Source organism: Galeopterus variegatus, unplaced genomic scaffold (genome assembly GCF_000696425.1).
Source record: "Galeopterus variegatus unplaced genomic scaffold, G_variegatus-3.0.2 Scaffold203, whole genome shotgun sequence".
In the NCBI taxonomy this organism is placed as follows: domain Eukaryota; kingdom Metazoa; phylum Chordata; class Mammalia; order Dermoptera; family Cynocephalidae; genus Galeopterus; species Galeopterus variegatus.
Window position 1 is genome coordinate 223,587 of NW_007726314.1, and position 21,961 is coordinate 245,547.

The following is a 21,961-nucleotide window of genomic DNA, read 5'->3' on the forward strand; positions in this document are numbered from 1 at the left end:
CCCCCCCCCCCCACCCCCCCCCCCCCCCCCCCCCCCCCAACCCCCCCCCCCCCCCCCCCCCCCCCAACCCCCCCCCCCCCCCCCCCCCCCCCAGGCCTCCCCTTCCTCAGAGCCCAGAGTTCCCCCCTCAGTCTCCACGTACCTCTTCATCTTCTCTTCTTTCCAGTGCTGGCGCAACCAGTCCTTGGGAGTCTTTTCTGTTTCTAGGACATGATGTTTTTTGTTTGTCCACCTTAGGAGCTTACTTTTTGGTTCACAGTCTGAATTGTCTACAATGTCCACAGTTCCATGGTCCCCTTTTAATGGATATGCTATTAAACATAAGTTCCTGTCTTCATCTTCTTCAAAGCGCACGGATACCACACCTGGAAGGGGGGTGAGGAGCAGAGAGGACTTTTAATTTTACAGGAAGATGCACTCTAAATAACACGATTGTAACATTTGTTTTTTTCTTACCCTGTTCCTTAGTCTCTATGTTGCCAGAGGCCCCAAACTCATCTGCAAACCTAACAAATATCAAAACATCTAGAAAAGATGACACCATACAAAACAAGCGATTAGGGAGCAAACATGGCTGAGAGTCTTCCTCTCTGATGCACTCAACAAGGCAAGAACCAAAGAATTACAAGACACATTTTTCCATCATTGAAAATGTTTATTAATTTTCATGTAACTCTTCTAATCCTAAGGGAAACGTAAAAACATTGCTCTTTATATCTCGTGGCAATTTTTATGCCCTAAATAGAAACCCTGACAGCCTCAAGGCTTGCTTTAAAGCAGAGCCTGAACGCAGGGGAACACAGGTTTGTCTGAAGGTAAGAAGCATCAAGGGTAAGGGAAGACCAGTTAATAAGCAAAGCAAAATAAAGGAGCAAACAAAACAAACCACACAGCAGAACAAACACCCTAGCAAAGGCTTTCTGCAGCCCCTTTACATGAGTGGGTGCTCCAAGCCTTTTGTCCTTCTCCAACATGTTTTTATTGTTCTTTGCAGTCTCATGTCACAAAAGAACAAAGTTAACACAAGGCAGATAGGGTTGGGCAGGGAGCACAGACACGTGGTGGCCTTGAAAGCAGCTCTCCCCTCCGAGTCTCTAGAACCTGCCACGTGTAATTAGACAGTCTTTGAGGAGGAGGCTGTCAGGTGAGAGCGTTTCAGCAGGTGCCGACGAGTGCCTTACAACCGACTGGCTGAACACCTTTCCTCCCAGGCCTCTCTGCCCCAGGATCACTCAATCTGCTCAGTCCTTGCTGCCCGCCCGCTCGCTTGCTGCAGGGGAATACGTGCTCAGAGAAAGACGACACTTCTGAGGTGGCCCCCAGCTCTGGGCGCAGAGGAGCCGGGATGGGGAATTCAGGGGACCACATTTCCCTGTGGCCATGAGGGAAAGAACCAGGGGTAAAAAGGGGGCAGGGGCGGCCAGCTAACAAGGGGCCTTTGGCTTTGTCCTGGAAAAAACAACAGAGAAGGACCAAGTGAAGGCCCCCAACTCCCCCACCCCCACCGCAACACACATGCATATTCAGAATACAGAGGCGCCCAGTACATTCTGTCTTTAAAGAACAATGTTTCAACAATCCCAGAAGAACCCAAGTTATTTGAGTCCTTTGTATAAGCAGGCAATGCATTTAAAGTTAATTTCTTTAATGGCTTCTTCCTTGACTTACAAAAGATCCCCCATCCCAGGAAGACCACACCATACTGGTCCCCCCCAAAATGCACTATAAAAAGGAAGAAAAAGTCACGATATGTGAATCAAAGGGTTGCCTTCACATAGCAATTCTGGGACATTCCATAACAGCAAAGGGCTTCACCTAATCAGGACAGGCCTCCCACTCCTGCATTCCACCTAACTCAACCCTGCTCCCATCCTACCTAATCACCAGGGCTTCTGGTTTCCTGGAGGACAAAAAGCAGGCGGCAAGTATTCTGGGTAAAATCCTCCCAAAGTCTTCCCCCACTGTCCCCCCATGGGGGACTATGGGTTACTGTGATCAAGAGATACCTGAACATAAAACACAACTACACTTCCACCAAAAACAAACTCAAAACAAATTCACAAAACAAAACAGAACTGAGCAATCTTACCAGGGCTTGAAAACTGAGGGTGTGAGGTGCTGGGCTGAGGGCCAAAAGGAGGAGGAGGAGGAGGGAAAACAGAGAGTGGGAGGGGGTGAGGGTTCCTGGGATGGCTACCAGGACCTTCCATGGCCACGATGCCTCACATCTCACATCTCGACATGTGCTGGGGGCTCCAGCAGCTGGGGGCTCACCTTTGTACTGAGGAGTGAATTTGCGCATCTCGGCTGGGAGGGTTTCGTAGAACTGGTGCTCCCTAGGGACCAGGGGCTTGCACAGGGTTGTCTCGTTGAAGCGGAGCACGCACGAGTGCCCCCCGACCTGGTGGACAAAGGGCTCCAGCAGGACGCCCTTGGCGCGGGGCTCCACATCCATGGCCCTGAAGGCTGGGCTCATCCTCCGGGCGCAGGCAGCAGGGAGAAGGGGGAGGCAGCGGGGTCCAGCGGCCAGAGCGTCCTCCGTCTGTTGTCCGTGCGTCTGTCTGACTGGTCTCTCTGCGTGGCTTGCTCGGGACAGGACGCTCTGCCAGAAGCAAACAAAATGATAACACGGAGGTTGAAAGCTGCCTGCAAACTGCCTTAAGAATCGCTAGCCCACCTCCTCCAGCAGAAAGACAAACAGCCTGAGCTCCCGCAGGGCCCCGCCTCCTCCCCGCAGAAAGACAAACACCCTGAGCTCGCGGGGGCGGGGCCGGATGAGGATAGATGGGGACTGGGCTCCTGGGGCCCCTAAGGAGCCAGGGGTCACCACCTCGGCATTAGAAAGTTACTATGGCAGGCAAAACACAAAGCCATTAGGTTCAAACCTAATATTCAGATTAAATCTTACCATTTTGTAATGATTGTCAAGCTTAAAGTGAATGATTCCCAGGTCTCTCCCTTAATTACACTTTTATAAAATGCATTTAAATACAGGGAAAACGTGTGTAGGCATCAACTAGTAAAGATTTACTCAACCAGGTTGTCTACACACACCGCCCCTGCCTAAAGCCAAAGAAAGACAAGCCCCATTAACCTTATTAGCAATAGAGCTTGAGGCCAGCTTTAATGATTAACGTCTGTATCTAAAAACAACTGATTGAGGCTGGCTAACTCCATTTAAAAGACACACAGTGTTCTAGGTCACCAGACTATTTTTATCAGTTCTATCCTGATCGCCAAAGGCTGGTATACACCTTTAAACTAGTTGTGTTGATGGGGCAATCAGGACTCACATTCACTCAGACGTCCAGGCCCTCAGACTTGATTATGCATTCCCAGCCACACACTGGATCTCAGCAAAGTATACCTCTTTATGTACCCTGTTAACCATTTCAGGACATGTTAAACCAGTTCTCTGTTTTCTGTCTATAATTTACAGGGATTTTAAAGGGAACTCCTCCAGTTCCCATGACTCCAACTGAGATGACGATGGGTTTGCTGGAGATGTGCCCTCTGTCCTCTAATGTGTGTAAAGAACCTATTATGTGCCAGACTCATTACAAGAACTTCTTACCTCATTAGATCTTTGATACCTTCTATGAGGTAGACAATACTCTCCCTGTTGGAAACAATGAAGCCAATTCAGGGAGGTTAGGAAACTCATCCAGGGCAAGGGACAATAAGCCCACAACTCACAAGTGAACCCCAGACTATTGGATGCCCCCACACAACTGCCTCTAGGGCCCAAGGTCTCTGGCACTTCTGCCTTGGTACAGCATTCCTATTATGCACATGGGACATTTGGCTTGTCCCACATATTTATATTTTCTATAAAGTAACCTCTTTTAAAGAGTTTAAGTTAGGGCCGGCCCGTGGCTCACTCGGGAGAGTGTGGTGCTGATAACACCGAGGCCCCAGGTTCGGATCCCATATAGGGATGGCCGGTTTGCTCACTGGGTGAGCGTGGTGCTGACAACACCAAGTGAAGGGTTAAGATCCCCTTACCGGTCATCTTTAAAAAAAAAAAGAGTTTAAGTTAATGTTAATCTCTTCCTTTCAGAAATAACCTGACTATGGACCCCAATTGGACTCAAGGATTAGGAAACAATAAGGTTTCCTAAATACAAAGAGCAGAGAACCAAAGGTTCTGATTTCTCACCTGGCACTACCTTCTTGTCATCACCAAAATCCTCAGGACAGCACGCACTTGAGAAGAGTCCCAAAACTCAACACTAGCAATGGGTCTGTAAGGATGAGTACATTCTAGCTATTCCAGACTCTCTCCAGAAGATGGAGCTCTGAGATGCCTGGTCACACAAGCCCTTCTTTAAGTCTATACAGACTGGTTCACGCTAGTCTGCCGAAAAGATCTCAAGTAAGATCAACTGATTAATGAACCAAAAGCACAGTTCAGGATCCATAACTGTCAAATTGTGAAAGCACAAGACGCTCCTCATGGGCCAGGCTTAGAATCACAATCCAATGTTTTCATAAAGGTGTAAAACTGCTTTTGCTATCAGAGCAGTACTAACAACAATGTGAATCCCTTTCCAACTCTTTTCAAGATTCCTTAGATATTTTCAATTAAGTAGAAAAATAACTCTCTCCAGGCATCTCTTATCCATCTCCACCTCCAATGAAAAACTTGAAATAGGGCCGGCCCAGTGGCGCACTGCTACAGTGCGCCGCTTGGGAGCGTGGCGGCGCTCCCGCGGAGGGTTCGGATCCCACATACAGACCGGTTCCCGCTCGCTGGCTGAGCGAGGTGCGGCCACAACACCGAGGGTTGTGATCCCGTTGCCGGTCCCGGTCCGGGCATGACACTGAGGGCTGTGATCCGTTGCCGGACACGAAAAAAAAGACAAAAAGGAAAAAAAAAAAAAAACTTGAAATAAACAAAAACTAGTCCTTCATAGTATCTCTCTATAGAGTGTGGCTCATGGGTGTGGCCAAAAGAACCTAAGATCAAAAGGCCCAGCGAGGGTCTCCACTTCCTCCTCCTAGTCTTCAGTGTTTATTTGCTGTTGGGTGTGAGGTGGCATCTTGCCACCCTCCCTCCTGCACCCAACTCTGACAATCCATAGGATGCTGCACACAGGGAATCATCATCGTGGGTAGAGAGGTAAGAAAAATAAGGCTCATTCTTGCCAGAGCCAACTCTAATGACAGAGAAAACTCCCAAATGTGAGACGGAATTACATAGACAATTGATTAGCCAGTAGTGAGGTGGAGTCAGATTCTAGTCCCAGTTCTGCCACTCAACTGCTTGGAGAAAGACCCCAAGGCTCCCTTTGGGTTCTGGTTTTCTGGTCTGTAAAATGGAGAAGAGAGGCTTGGAGTAGATCTCTACTCTGTGGGAGGGTAACCAAATTAGTGAGGGGTAACCAGCAATTTTTCTTGTTTTATTTTGTTTTTTGGTTTTTTTTTTTTCCTGTTTGTCTCTTTTTTTGTGACCGGCAACGGATCGCAACCCTCAGCATCGCGCCCGTACCGGACCGGGACCGGCAACGGGATCGCAACCCTTGGTGTTGCCCCCGCACCTCGCTCAGCCAGTGAGCGGCCGGTCTGTATGTGGGATCCGAACCCTCGGCGGGAGCGCCGCTGCGCTTCCCAAGCGGCGCACTGTAGGAGTGCGCCACCGGGCCGGCCCTGGTTTTTTTTTTTTTTTAAATCAAATAGGACAAGACAGAAAATATCAATGCATTCCACATAATAAAGTAAGTCCTGTTTTGTGATCCTTGTTTCAAGTATGTTCAATCTCTCAATATGAACATGAGTATGGCTTCACTGTACATCTACCATCTAGAGTTGCGAAGAAGTGGAGCTTCTGTTCTAGGGTCCCTTACAGACCCTATCCCTGTAAGAAAATGAAGGATCAATGTAGGGAAAACGTAGGAAAATGGTCAGGGACCCTCAGATGTTCAGAATCTTGCCTAGCATTTGATGTAAACATGCATGTATGCCCAGGTGTTCCTTGGCTATTGACTAATGTAATTGCATATGTGCACCCAGGTGTCCTGGGTTAGGGACTTAAGTATAAAGGATGAGTGGCTCTGACCCATGGTGCCTCCCACCCCCGGAATGCCTCCAGGGGGGCCACTACTGCTGCTGGAAGCTGTTGCTGCCAGTGCTCCTGGGATACCTCGAGAACACCACCACTGCTGGACCTGCTGTAAGTTGTTGCTGATACTGCTGAGGACTGAGCTCATGTCGTCTGCCAGTAGCTCCCGGGATCTTTCCCAATTACCTAGCATGGAACTGTGTGTGAGGGATCTAAGAACACCACCACTGCTGGACCTGCTGTAAGTTGTTGCTGATACTGCTGAGGACTGAGCTCATGTCATCTGCCAGTAGCTCCCGGGATCTTTCCCAATTACCTAGCATGGAACTGTGTGTGAGGGATCTGGTGACCCAATCTGTACATGGGTTTGAAGGGTTTGAGCCCTAGCCCTGACAATACAAATGGAAACTTAGTTTAAATAAAATAATGAAACATTTTGGCTTTAGTTATGATTTGCCTAGCCATACAGTTAGCATAGCTATGGTGCTAACCCAACGAGTGGCATAGTCACATAGCAAAACAATCAACTTCCCAAGCATTACACAGATCAGCTTCCTTCCTAGGGGCTTCAACCAAGGCAAAAGAAAGCAAGCCCCAAAGTACCTGCTCTTTTTCACCTGTTACTCTCTCTGTTCCTTGTGCGGCTTGAGAAATGGGATCTCTTTAATGGCTTTTAAACATCTGAGGTCTGAGGCCCAGTTTCCCAGGAATCCTGGAGTATTAAGTTACCGTGAAGCCCATGCAATGTGTGGACCCTGTACCTAGCCATGCAGGGAATAACCTCAAGATACTGGCTTCAGATTTGCCATCTATTTTGGTTTTTCACATTGCCTCATATTTGTCCATAAAACTATGAACAGGTAAGGAACACAAAACATCATCCATCCTAAGCTAGGATACAGATTTGCCCTACAGTCCATCTCCCAAATCTGTCAAATTGGTTTAAGGATCTGCTATAAAAAAAATACCTTAATCTTAACTTTCAAATATTGCAAATAAAACAGATATGAATCATGAAAGCCCCTGGACCCTTAGCTCACTCATCCAGAATTTACTTAATGAGGCTACAAGTGAGATCCACTGAGGCCACTTACTCTGACTCAAGAAAAGCCTAAGCGTCAGGCAGTCACAGGGCATGCTAGGGAGGAACACTAGCTTAATGGTGGAAAAACAACCCTCCCCTCTTTGGGCCCCAGGGTCACAGCCCAGCATCTGCCAGGCACACATTCATACATAACCCACTACTGTGCCCCCAGGGTCAGTCGCTAAAAGTCTCATACATTGCTGGTAGGAATGCAAAAAGGTACAGCCACTTTGGAAAACAGCCTGGCAGCTTCTTGTAAAGTTAAACATATACTTGGTGTGTGTATATATATATATATATATATATATAGCAATCCCACACCTAGGTATTTACCTAAGAGAAATGAAAACATATATCCACACAAACATTTGTACACACATGTTCATAACAACATTACTTACAATAGCCAAAAGGTGGAAACAACCCCAATGTCCATCAAATGGGTTAACGGATGAACAAATTGTGGTATATCCACACAATGGAATACTATTCAGCAGTAAAGAGGAATGTACTGATGCAACAACATAGGTGTAGGGAAAACAGGAAAATGGTCAGGATGGGGGGTTTGGAATCTTGCCGAGTATTTGATGTAAATAACTGTGGACGTGCACCCAGGTGTTCCTTGGCTATTGTCTGTGGATGCACATGGGCACCCAGGTGTTCCTGGGTTGTCTGATTCATGCCAAGGTGTTCCTGGATTATTGGACTTAAGTATAAAGAACTAATGGCCTGAAACACAGTGCCTTCAGGATGCCCCAGCCCCGGGAGGCTATTATAGGGAGCCTGCTGCTAGCTACCTGAGCTTGCACCTGAATAAAGCCCATTATTTTTTACCCATGGCTCCCAAGATCTTTTTCCTATTACCTAGCTCATGGACCTGCAGGTGAGGGGTTTGTGACCCAGTCTGTACATGGGGTTTGAAGGGTCTGTGGGCCCTAGCAATACAATAGGGTAATCACAAAACCATTACACTAAGTAAAAAACCATCACACCAAGTAATTCACAAAAGACTATATATGATTCCATTTACATGAAATTCTAGAAAATAAGCAAAACCATAGTTGCAGAAAGTAGATAAGCAGCTGCTGAAGGGGCAGAAATGGGGGACAGGGTTGACTACCAAGGGGCCCACAAGGACTTCTAGGGATGATGAAAATGTTCTATGTTGTGACTGAGACAGTGATCATATGACTGTATAAATGTGCCCAAACTCATCATATTATAGACTTAAAATTGATGACTCTCATTGTATACAAATAATACCTTAAAAAGGGATTTTTTTCTTTATATATTTTTTGAATTTACCAAATTTGTATAAATCTGTAAGGAAAATTGAAATATAAATGGTCAGGATCCCTCAGATGTCCGGAATCTTGCCAAGCATGACCTAGTCTGTTTAATGTAAATATGTGCACATGCACCCAGGTGTCCCTTGGCTATTGTTTGATGTAATACACAAACGTGTGCCCAGGTGTTCCTTGGTTATCACTTGATGTAATTGTGCATATGCACCCAGGTGTTCCTTGGTTATCTGACTCACAAAGTATAAAGGACACAGGGCTATGATTCACAATGCCCTCAGGACGCCCCAGGAGGCTACTAGGGCAGCTGCTGCTAGCTACCTGAGCTTGCATCTGGATAAAGCCTATTAATTTTTACCCCTGGCTGCAAGGATCTTTTTCGTATTACCTAGCTCATGAACCTGCATGTGAGGAGTTTGTGACCCAGTCTGCACAACAGGTTTGAAGGGTCTCTGAGCCCTAGCCTGACAAAGTATGTATGTATCATTTTAATAATTAGAAAAAACATATGCTTAAAAAGATCAAATTCACTCTTAAGTGGTTTCTACATGCAAATTCATTGGCTGAAATTTCCCTTCCCATCCATTCTAATGGGGCTTTCTGGCCTCACTTTGAGTATCTTGAGTCTCTTATGCCAAGGTCATCCTGAGTCCTTATCTTGGTCAAAGTAAGGGCTTCTCCCTGACTGTGGTGAAGGCACCCCCTTGATGGTAGAGACTTTCAGGGACAGCCATATTTTCCTTCATTGTAGGAAAAATATAGGAAAATAATCAGGGCTACCTTGGATGTTTGGAATCTTGCCGAGCATTTGATGTAAATATGTAACTGTGCAACGTGTGCCCAGGTGTTCCTTGGGTATTGTCTGTGGATGCATGTGGGCACCCAGATGTTCCTGGGTTGTCTGAGTCGACTTGCACCCAAGTGTCCTGGGTTACTGAACTTGAGTATAAAGGATGAGTGGCTCTGATGCACAGTGCCCCCCCCCCCCCCCAGCTCCTTCAGCTGCTAGAGGCTCTTGCTGCCAGGGCCCCCAGGACCCCCTGGGAGGTCACTGCTGCTGTTGCTGGAGGATGCCTGTAAGCTGCTGCTGCTGCTGAGGAAGCTGAGGACTGAGCTCATGTTATCTCCAACAGTTCTTGGGATCTTTCCCAATTACCTAGCTTGTGGACCTGCCTATGAGGGGTCTGGTGACCCAGCCAGGCATATGAGGGGTCTGTGACCTAGTCTATACGATGGGTTTGAAGGGTCTGTGGGCCCCAGCCCTAGCAATACAATTGGCTACATCGGCAGGATTCTGACAATTGCCTTAGCAATACACTCATAAGTCCATGACACCCACGGCTAATACTAACACATCCTAAAGCCATGTGTTCACTTTGAAAGCCTAATTTTTTTTTTTCCTTTTTTGTCTTTTTTACTGACCGGTAACGGGATCGCAACCCTCGGTGTTGCGCCCGCACCAGCAACGGGATCACAACCCTCGGTGCTGCGCCCACACCACGCTCAGCCAGTGAGCGGGAACCGGTCTCCACATGGGATCCGAACCCTCGGCGGGAGCGCCACCACGCTCCCAAGTGGCGCACTCTCCAGTGCGCCACCGGGCCGGCCCTGAAAGCCTAATTTTTATCAGTGTCTCAACACTAGCAGATTTCTACCAGTTGCATAGCTGCTTCTTTTCAATTCTTGTAAAGCCAAAGCAAAAGCATCCGTTATGCACAAAGGAGCAGAACAGAAACATAAAAGTCCAATAAGCCTTTCCTTAAAACACCCATCAGGAAAGAAAAATCAGTATCAAATCAGTTCCAATTATACTGGCTTCCTTTATTATTTCTCAAATATGCCTGACACACACCTACCTAAGGATCTTTGTACTTGCTGTTCCCTTTGCTTGGTACACTCTTCCCCAGATATCTCCCCTCGGCTCACTTTCTTAACCACCTTCAGCTTTTTATGCAAATGTCATCTCTTTAATGAGGTCTTCCTGATGCACCCCTGCTTTATTCTCTTCTTAGTACTTACCTAACACACTAAATGTTTCTTATTTGTCTTACTTATTTTCTGTCCCCTGCCACACCATCACCACTTGAAAACAAGTTCTATAAAGTCAGATTTTTGAATGCTCTGTTCACTGCAGAATCTCCAGAATCAAAAATAGCACCAGCATAGAGTAGGCGCACCACAGAATATGCTTAAATCACTACTGTGTCATGAATACCTGCTGCACACAGATCATCAGAGAACTCAAAAGACACACACTGCAATTATTCCTGGTGACAAATGAATATACAAAAAGGATGCCTTGTGGGAGCACCAGATTGACCCATCTGGATACATGGCTTCAAACTACTAACAACCTCAGGAAAATTCCATAAAAAAAAATCAAGTCCCAGCAGGACATCCCCCATCATGAACGCACTCCCTTCCACATCCAGCAACAGAAGTGAAACAGAAAATTTTTCATTCAATTGCAAAAAAAAAAAAAGTTGGCGTATCACTTTTATTTTTTTTTTTTGTTAACAATTTAAGAAAATGCTTATGATATACTCTAAGTAAAAGAAGCAAGATACAAAATTGTATAATCTATATTGTCTGGACTATGTCTAAAGACTTAACAGAGAAAAAGACTGGCAAGAATTACCAGCTACGCCACTGAACTGTACACTTAAAAATGATTAAAATGTGTGAGATGGAGCACACGTATGTTAGTGAGGATAACAACCCCAACACACACTGTCCCTAGGGTGTATACAAGGCATTGGAAGTCAGAGGAGGAAGTGACCAACTCCTTAACCCTTAAAGACAATGGGATATGACAATACCAGAACGAGAGCTCCTGTTTATCTATCCTGTTTATAGAACACTTACTGTTTATGGAGCTCCTTCATTCTCACAACTCTCTGGAATAGATACTATCATTATTGTCCTTACAGATGGGTGCACTGAGGCACCATATCACCCATGCCACATCACAGAAAAACAACAGGTACCTGAGATGAAAGAATCACTGCTAAGAATGTTGGAATCATGGTCCTAACCTCAAAGGAGCTGCAGCCCAACTGGCTGGGAAAGTCACCCCCATACCACAGTAGGCAACAGACCCACCAAAACAGCAAGACCAGAGACAAGACACAAAAGCCCTGCATCGACTTGACACAGACTTCTGTGTTCCAAAACTAGGTGTTCATTTTTGCCCTAAACAGCATTTTATTCTAGTTTTTTTTTTTTTCCTTTTTTTTTGTCTTTTTTCGTGACCAGTAACGGGATCGCAACCCTCGGTGTCGCGCCCGCACTGCAACCGGCAACGGGATCGCAACCCTCGGTGTCACGCCCACACCGCGCTCAACCAGTGAGCGGATCGGTCTCTATGTGGGATCCGAACCCTCGGCAGGAGCGCCGCCACGCTCCCAAGCGCCGCACTCTACCGAGTGTGCCACCAGGCCGGCCCTATTCTAGTTTTAATAAAGAAGCAACCACAAGATGTAACTGAATAATTTCACAAAAGTCATAAAGTAGTGTAATCCTTTCCCCAAAAACTAAGGGACAAATAAAACAGCAGATTCTCTGTAAGGGACATAGCAGCCTCTCAGTTGCTTCTTTCTAGAACCACCAGCATGATCACACTGCCCTACCTCCTTGCTTCCTGTGGGGGGTATGGGTGGCGGTGGGGGGGGGGAGCGGGAGACGACCTTGTTCCTTCCTTTCCCAGGCCTTACCTGCCCCAGACCTGCTGGCCACTCCTATCAGTTTTGGGGCCCAAGTCTAAATCTATCAGCTGCCAATCGTCACCCCTGCAACATCTGCCCTCCCAAATGCCCCAGGACTCTGCATCCTGGGGTTACAGTCCTCCCCTGGCCTCTCCAATGCAGGTGTAGCATCCTGACTACCCCATAAAGTCCTTGAGCATGAGACTCTGGAAAGGTATTGCCGTGTCAGTTCCATAAGGTCCAGCACAGATTCTATAAAGGGCAGAGACAGCTCAAAGGACCTGAGGAAGAGGCACTGTGGCCTCATACTCAGATACAGCAACAAAAACCCAATCCCTCAGCAGTGGGTCTGCAATCACAGCTATCTCTCCTCCAGAGAACAGACACATTTCAAGGATGGACATCTTTCACTGCCTTACATGTAAAACCTCTATTCATAATAGCAGAAAATATTTAAATGTTCAGTAAAAATTAATTAAGACCATAATCTCAGCAATGTGCAAATAGGTGGCTTAACAAACTTTTAGTGAAATGTTTTTCCTGTCACGTTGCTCACACTCTTAAAAATATACATTCTTTGGTCAAGTATACAATATTCATTCCTCTTCTTTCCTTGGGTAACTCTGGGCAAGTTCTCAAGGAAACAGTGTCACTCTGTTTAGCACAAGAGCCAAACAGGTACTGGGTCTGCAGACACCCTATAAAAGAAGAACTGTAAACTTTGCAGATTTAACATCACCCCCTGCTCACAAGAGAGGAGGAAGGAGCCACGGCACAGTCCACAAACACCAGGTTTAAAGCACACCTAAACAAATGGGCATCAGAGTGAAAGTTGGCAGGCTCAGAGTTGGGTTAATCCCAAAACAAATGTTGCTGCAGAATCAGCAAAAATATTGAATTTGTGTAGAAACAGGATCTCAATCAGAGACTGAGGCAGATAAGAATCTGGGTGGGGAGGCGGGTTACAGTAAAAACACATCTAATATTAGTTTTATACTTGCAAGACAAAAATAATCTATTACTCTTATAAAGCAAGCATTGATGCAAAATTTTCACATTCCCCAAGAGAGCTGAGGCAAGATTACAGTCCATGGGGCATCTCATTTCTGAGTGTATAGCTGTAGTTAAGAAAGACTGTTGACACTGAAGCAGCCAAAACTAAAAAATGAACACAAGGCTCAAGGCAAGGAGCTGTGCAGGTGGGCTCTTCTGACAGGTGGGGTTAAGGTAGGGCCATAAGATATGGTCTGGGGAGCCTGGGCCACAGCACTCTGGGACAGTCCAGGCAAGGCAGGAGCCACTCACAAATCCAGCCTTGAGAGATTCAGCCCAGGTACCAACCGGCACATTCTCACAAACTTTGTGCAGAAACATAACACTAGAGTGACAGGTGTTCTGCTTCCTGGTCTCTAACACATTATATTCCATTAAGAGAAAAGTTTTACTCTTCCTTAGGCTTGGGATTGGACACGCAATTTCTAAAACATGTATGAGTTTCTCAGGTAAGATAAAGGATACATAGAGAAAACAAACAATAAATGATTTCCCATTTTGATCAATTACGACTTACAGTAAATACATTCACAGGAAGAGTTAAAAACCCAGCAGTGCAAAGAAAGCTTTGTGAATTCTCCTCAACAGAAAGTAGGGAGAAGAGGCCCAGGCTGATTCCAGCTGCCCAGAGGGGATTGGACAGCAGGTACTGGAGCACCATCTCCACGACACCAGGGTTCAGGAAAACCTAAAGCCTGAAATCCTTCAGTCCAGAGTAGGATGAGATACTTCTGATGACCACACAGAGCAGCCAGGAACAAAGAGAAGAGCAGAGGTGAAGGACCCAGCACAGTGGGAGTCCCAGCACAGGAAGGGTTCCATGAAGAGCAGTCGTAGCTGTTATTTTTATTTTGTGTGGACAGGGTGCTACAGGCGCTGATCACATCACTTCAGCCATAGCTACATTTTTCCACAAACATTTAAAATCAAGGCAGGAGTCTTCTGTTGTAACCCACTTGGTTTTACTACCTTTCTGACCTAGAGACTACATTTAGGAGCTACCACCCTCCTACCATTTCATCCTGAACTAAGTGACATCTCAGTAACATAAAGAACAAAACTCTTTCTTGTTACTGAATGTTAACTTTTGGCCACCATGTGCTGATAATGATGGTGCCATCAGTGGGAGGGGTGTTACTCACTTGCTTTCCATAACTTTATTCTTACTCATAAGACCAAATTAGCTAACTTCAATTGTAAGAGAACCCTATTAATAAAATATGCATTAAAAAACAAACATAATACCTTGAAAAAGATTGCAGAAAATATCTGAAAACAGAAACCTGAATCCAAAGTATACCTGAGCAGGATGTGTGCCATGGTTAGGGCCAATAAACCCTGGATGAACAAGTCCTACCACCCCCCCCCAACTGCCCATGTGGAAACCAGCAAAATGGCCATGTGATGCAGCCTCGTTGGCCACAGGGTAACCACCTGTGGGGCGCACCGCCACAACTGACAGCAGGGCCAGATGGACAGCACAGACCTGCTTCCTCCCTCCATCCCTGGGGCTGGGCCCTGATTTAATGCCTCTAACACAGTGCAGTGGTGTCCTTTAAAACATACCAGGGTGAAGAGGAGTTATAGAAAGACTGATGTGCCAGTAAGGAGGGGACCTATACCAGGGAGGAGGCTACAAGAGTTCTTCTGGGGTGCATTATATGGTATGTGAACTATATATATCTCAATAAAGTTGGGTGGGTTTTTTTTGTTGTTTTTGTTTTAATCAACACAGTAAAGTGTCACACTGCAGAAATCACAACCAACTTGGGGTAAGAGTTCCAGTGAGTGTCACATGTCCCATCACTGATAGGTGAGGATGATGTACTCAGGAGAGCACCAAATGCCTCCAAATATGGCTATGGGAACAGCAAAGTTGCATTCAGGCAAGTTGGAGCAAAACCAATTCATAAAAAATGTAGGTAAAGGGCTGGCCCAGTGGCGCACTCGGTAGAGTGCAGCGCTTGGGAGTGCAGTGGCGCTCCCGCCGAGGGTTCGGATCCCATATAGAGACCGGTCCGCTCACTGGTTGAGCGCAGTGCGGGCGCGACACCGAGGGTTGCGATCCTGTTACCAGTCATGAAAAAAGACAAAAAGGGGAAAAAAAAAATGTAGGTAAAAAGCAGAACTTCTAAAGAAATACAGTATTTTAGTTAATAACTAAATAAGTATATACAATTAAAATTAATATTATGAAAAATCTGACTTCATCTACATCTCTATAAGTTTATACACTTGAGTTGTACCAAAAAAAATTTTTTTTTTTCCTTTTTGTCTTTTTTACTGACCGGCAACGAGATAGCAACCCTCGGTGTTGCGCCCGCACCGCGCTCAGCCAGTGAGCAGGAACCGGTCTCCACATGGGATCCGAACCCTCGGCGGGAGCGCTGCCGCACTCCCAAGCGGTGCTCTCTCCAGTGTGCCACCGGGCCGGCCCCCAAAAAATTATTTTTAATCTCCCTAGGAAATCAGGGGCTGCTTTATATTTGGGTACAAATGGTGCTCTATCTACTCTACTCTTTGTGTCTGTTATCATCCATAGCCAGGTAGAGTTGATAAATTATACAGAGCTGCCATATGGTGGGAACAAGGTCAAACATCTAGCCTACCACTTAGCTTGTATGCTACGCACTCCCCAAATGTGAGCTTTCCTGGAGTCCACCGTCCCACAGTTCCTCCAAAGAGTGCAATGGAGATGGAGGTCAGAGGATGGACTTGACAGTACATGGGATAAGGGCATAAGCTTGTGCTAGTGGAAGGAGGATAAAGAAAGGGGATTCAATGTTAAGAGAGGAAAGGAGTGCCAAGGGACATCCAGCTTAAGTCTTTTAAAAAAAAAAACTAATTTTTTTTTTTACTAGTATGATAAAATGACCACCATTATTAGTTTGAGGTCTCTTCATCCTAGATTTTCTTCCATGCATTTTTCTATTCTTTACATAAATAAGATCAGGTTGTATGTGTTGTTTTGCCTCCCCCTCCCCCCCCCCAGTAAAATCAGCTTAATGTTTCTCCCCCTTTTTTTTCATTGTGGTAAAATATACATAATGTAAAATCTACCATTTTAACTGTTTTGGGGTGTACAGTTCAGTGGCATTAAGTACATTCACACTGTTGTATAATCATCACCACCATTCATCTCCAGAACTTTTTCATCTTCCCGAACTCAAACTTTATCTATTAAACACTTCCCACTTGCCTCTGCCCCTAGCCCTTGGAAACTACCATTCTACTTTCTGTCTCTATAAATCAGAACACTCTAAGTACCTCATATAAGTGTAGTCATTCAATATTTGTCCTTTGTTTTGACATTTTTGTTCTCTTAAACTATACACCTTTGACATCTTTCCACATCTCTCTTTGATTCCTTTTAAAGGCTGCATTATATTCACACATAATCATAATGTATCTACTGACTTCCCTACTAACAGTTATCTGTGTTATTTAAATTTTTTAAATTACAATGATAACGCAAGTGAGCATCCTTGTATCTGTCTTTGCACACTTCTGGAAGTATTCCTGTAGGAAAAATTCCTAGAAGTGGAATTGCTGGGACAGAGCAAATATTAAAAAGGCTGCATCCACTGTTTCACTCTAACTTATAATATAGGTGGAGTCACTGCAGGTTCTGGAGCAGGGTGGTAACATTTTATGTTAGGAAAATTAGCCAGATGGAGCCAGAAGAGAAAATCTGGTTTCACAGAGGTCCTACAGGTCACTACTGCAGTGATGTGGGTGGAGGGACAGTGGCAGCAGGAATCAGCATTCATTGGGACTCTTCACTGTGCTAATAGCCTTATTTGCACTATCTTATTTAAGGAGCAAACGAAGAGATACAATTCCTATGCATATTAAAAGCACGTATGAAAAAAGCTTTGAGAAGAAATATTTTTTAACTTTTAAGAATAACTATGCCTGAAAGCTCTCAAGCAAGGGGCTGGCCAGTTAGCTCAGTTGGTTAGAGTGCAGTGTTATAAATACCAAGGTCAAGGGTTCAGGCCCCCCCATACCCGGCCAGTGGCCAAAAAAAACCAAGCAAGCTCTCAAGCTTGTTAGTTTCATTCCACTGAAATGTTTCAGGTAAATAGCAGGCTCAATAACTTAATATTTGGTTATTTGAAAAGGTCAAAACCAAAAGTGAAAGGAGGATTTCACCAAAGTACAATTGGGTGTAGGGGGGGACAAAAATGGAAGGAGAGGAGTCAACACTGCTGTCCTCACAGTCTTGAGCCTGAGTATTTTCTGGAATAAAGAGATGATAGCAGGAGCATCCCTGCCCAAGTTGCAACTCCTAGGAGGCCATCAAGACCAAGATCAAGCTCACACTGCTCCATCGCCTGGACTTCCTTCTATCATGGGCCTCTTCATCCAGGCGGGGAGGGGGAACCTTCCCTGACAGCCATCAGTTTCTAGGACCCCCAAGGCACCAGGGCTATTGTATCCAGACATTTGTCACACCTGGCATGACCTCTTTATAATGTCATCTCCCCTACTCCATGGCATACTTGGCAGGGTAGAGGGTCCCCCACCTTTTCCACTATACCCACAGAGCCTGTTGCCTTGCTCAGCCCATGGGTACTCAGTCCACATAGGGGAATTAAGGAAGAAAGGGGGAAGGACAGCAAAACAAAACGTGGTGAACGTTGTTCTTAACCCTTTGGGGGACGACTGATGCTCTAGAGAATCTGAGACATCTGTGGGCCTCTCTCTTGAAAAATACACACCCTCATTGAACTCTGCATAAAATCTGGGGATTGGGCAGCCATGGACCTTATCTTCAGAAATGCTGATATAGGGAGTCAAGTTAGAGAGGAGATGAGTCAGATATTGGGCCTTCACAAGTCAGAACAAAGATGTTTTGTTCATGAAGTCAGAAATAACTGAGAAGAAATAAAACTGAGCTGCAGACACTTAAATATAAGGGGATGGTCAAGCATTCAAGAAGAAACGTTCAGCAGATAGTTGGAAGTAGTGAGATTAGAGTTTAAGCGAACCTAACTTCAAAACAGATTTGGGAATTACCTACAAAGAGTCAAAGCCTCCATAACTGTGAACGTCCTGTGAGCAAAGGGTGCAACATCAATGTGAAAGAGATCTGTAAAGAGACACAAAGAGCAGAATATCTACACGCTTCTGGAGGCCAAGAGTCATAATCTCCCAGTTCCACACTGAAAATCTAGGGCTCAGACCCTTTGGACCACATGACACAAAGGGAAGATGAGGGTTTCGTACTGTATGGCCCTTTAGGTCCCTTTGGGGTGACTTTTCAACTTCTTCACCAAAAAGATAAATCAGAGTGACCCCTTCAAATTCAGCCACCAGACCCAAAAGTTCTCAAGTACAGGGAGTGATCAGCAAAAGCTGATGACGTTATTTAAAAAAAACTAAGGAATTATTGTTTTTTTTTAGGCAGAACAATGGTATGATAGATCCCATGGCTAGCTCTTTGTATCTCAGAGATAGATACAATGAAATATTTATGGGTAAAATAACATTTCTGGGATATGCTTCCTTAAAAATTCAGTTTTCTGGGCCGGCCTGTGGCTCACTTGGGAGTGTGATGCTGATAACACCAAGGCCACGGGTTCGGATCCCATACAGGGATGGCTGGTTTGCTCACTGGGTGAGCATGGTGCTGACAACACTAAGTCAAGGGTTAAGATCCCCTTACCTGGGCCGGCCCGTGGCTCACTCGGGAGAGTGCGGTGCTGATTAACAGCAAGGCCACGGGTTCGGATCCCATATAGGGATGGCCGGTTCGCTCACTGGCTGAGCATGGTGCTGACAACACCAAGTCAAGGGTTAAGATCTCCTTACTTGTCATCTTTAAAAAAAAAATTCAGATTTTGTTTGTTTCTTTTTTTTTTTTTAAGGTGGGGTAGTGAGTCGGGGGAGGGAGACACTGAGTGTGGATAAAACAAGACTGACTGGGAGCTGGTTAACTGCTGAAGCTGGCGATATGTGACAGACCCAAAGCAACTGCATGTCATCTTGGCAGACTGTCTTTTCCTTCAAACTCTGAGGTGGACTCTAAATTCAATTTTGAAGGAAAAGGACACTTTCCTTACCATCAGAACATACTGTAAACGGGTTGGCCAGTTACTTCATTCAGAGCGTGGTGCCGACCAAGGTCAAGGGTTCATACCCCTGTACTGGCCAGCCACTAAAAAAAAAAAAAAAAAAAAAAAAAAAAAAAAAAAAAAAATTATGGTGTATCCATACAACAGAACGAACTATTGGTACACAGAATAACATTAGTGAATATCAAAAGCATTGTGCTAAATGAAAGGACCCAGAAACAAAAGACTACCTATCATATCATTTGTTACTCTTTTAATAGAAAAATTTTATGTAAAATATTAGAATAGGCAAAATAGAGTAATAGAAAGAAGATCAGCATTTGCTAGGGAATGAGGATGGGAATTGGAAATTGATTATAAAGAGACACAAAGAAATTTTGGGGTGGTAGAGATGTACTTTATCTTGTTTACAGTGTTGGTTATCCAATTTAAAGTAGTGAATTTTATTGTGTGTATATATATTTTAAAAATAGTATAATGCATATATATATATACGTTATACTATATACATACACACTGTATATATATATATACACACACACACTGTATATATATATATATATACATACTGCAAAACACTACTACTACTTTTTACTTTTACTACACAGTATGCAAACAGGCAGAAATATAACTCATTCAAAAACAAAAACACACTTTAAAATGTAATCACAAGAGTAATCATTTGCTTACTTTCTACTATATGAAAATGTTTTGTTTAAGGGCCAGCCCCGTGGCTCACTCGGGAGAGTGTGGCGCTACGCGGAGGCCACAGGTTTGGATCCTATATAGGGATGGCCGTCAACACCTTGCCGAGGGTTGCGATCCCCTTACCAGTGGAAAAAAAAAAAAGAAAGAGAAAAGAAAATGTTTTGTTTAAGACAATTACCCAACTAGGTAAAATAACTACACTTAAAGGGAAAATTCTTCCCCACAGCATCCTCTCTATGAGCCAAACAATGGAAAATTTTCACCTCAGCAAGCTGGCCTCAGGGAGGCTCAGGCTCATCCCTGTTGCCTAGACACCAGTGACATCTCTGGAGCTTATGGAAGGTTCTGCCATCCCTTTGCAAGGGAGACTAGCTAGGGTTCATCACTCAGCAGTTGCTCCTTCCTGGCACACTCCACTGCTCAGACAGATACCGGGTGGTATACAGTGTACTTGTCTGTCACTAAGGAAGCTTCCAAGCACAAAAAGAGTCTATTACATCTGCTAAACTGGTTTTTACTACTGTATCAACTCTAGTCCTAGTTCTCATCCACTTGATTTCTAACGATGCCTGTGAATTCTTCTCTAAAAGTCACAAAGCAAGTCCAACTAACATTTTCCCCAAAGAAAAAGTTACTAGGCAATCAACTGGCCTCTTATGTCAAATATGATAGAAGTATTCATTTTACCATTTCTAATTCCCATAGCCGCTAAAGTTACCACCACCTTGAAACTTCTCTTTAAATACTTAACACCAAGTTACAGGATGCAATTATCCAAACCCCACAGCAACAACCTATATAAATAAGCATCTTAGCTCACTTTAAATGTTACACTACAAATGCAAATACAGCATTTTAAATACTAGAATTCAACAAAATTACTGTAATCATGGTCCTTTATAAAAAGAAAATCATGAAACTGGTGATGTGTGAAATTCTTGTTAACACTTTTCAAAACTTTCAGTACTGATAAAAAAAACTATTCTTCAAAATGACTTTATTTTATTCTTGTTCTATGTACATTTTGCTACTAAAATGTTTCATTCCAAGAAGTGACTAGTTCTATTTCCCCCGGTATTTAAGAGCACTAGACTTTACTGGTTTCTACATTTTATTTTCACTCATTTTTCTGCTAATGCAGCTTTTCTAACATATGAAACCGAATAAAATCCTAAATGAAACAAGTCATTTGGATGTAAAAGACAAAAACAAATTTTTGTCAAAAAAAATCTGTAATCAAATATTAAAGAAATAAAAGCTCCACTCACGGTGAAAACATCACTTAAAGAAGACATCTTCTAACCCATTTTTAAAAACTTTTTTTCGATAATAAGGTGTGCACATCCCCCTTCGAACACCGGCTTACAGGCCCAACCGGCATTCAACATCCAAAATGGGTGCCCATTTGCCGGCCCCAGGTATCAATACCTGAGGCGTTGGACTGACGCCCCCCAACCCAATGACCCAGGGAGACCACCTCCCCCATAACCGGGGAGATCGTGGTTGCCCATAAACTAGGGAGACCCATCAATGACACGGGAGATCTTGCCCCGCCAAAGACCCGGGGAGACCTCCTCAATGACCGGAGAAGACCCTGCCCCCCAAACCAGGGGAGATCTCTCCCCAATGACCTGAAAAAACAATGCCCCTCCCAAATGACTCGGGGAAATCCGGCTCCACAAAGACCCAGGGAGACCTCCCCCACGATGATCGCAGGAGACCGCCTCACCAAAAAACCCAGGGAGACCCCCAATGACCAGAGTCCCCGCCGCCCCAACTCCTCAGAAAAACCCGTCCTCAAAGCTCCAGGGGCGGCAGGATTATAGGTACGGCGAAGCAGGCATTACCTGCGGCCTCAGTCCGGTCCCGCGGCGCTTCCGTCCTATTGTTTCTCTCGCACCAAAATGGCTGCGGCCGCGCCGAGCCCCGCCCCCCGCGCCTCGCTCCCGGCGCCCCTCGGTATTGGTTTG

General features: G+C 44.9%; 1 protein-coding gene across 7 annotated transcripts in view; it reads right to left on the reverse strand.

Annotated features, from left to right (window-relative positions):
- IP6K2 (inositol hexakisphosphate kinase 2) overlaps window positions 1-21,961 on the reverse strand; it is a 172,466-nt gene that overhangs the window by 5,986 nt on the left and 144,519 nt on the right. Inside the window, exons 1-4 of one of the 7 annotated variants that reach the window (XM_008565766.1) lie at window positions 19,272-19,366; window positions 18,230-18,298; window positions 2,275-2,602; window positions 143-365 (exon numbers count right to left, since the gene is read on the reverse strand). In XM_008565766.1, coding sequence (XP_008563988.1) covers window positions 143-365; window positions 2,275-2,476 — 425 coding nt within the window. In that variant the 5' untranslated portion in view covers window positions 2,477-2,602; window positions 18,230-18,298; window positions 19,272-19,366. Of the gene's footprint in view, window positions 1-142; window positions 366-634; window positions 1,450-2,274; window positions 2,603-3,574; window positions 3,587-18,225; window positions 18,299-19,271; window positions 19,367-21,838; window positions 21,952-21,961 lie in introns of those variants that run through there. The other 6 variants (XM_008565764.1, XM_008565763.1, XM_008565762.1 and 3 more) reach the window with 6 other exon arrangements.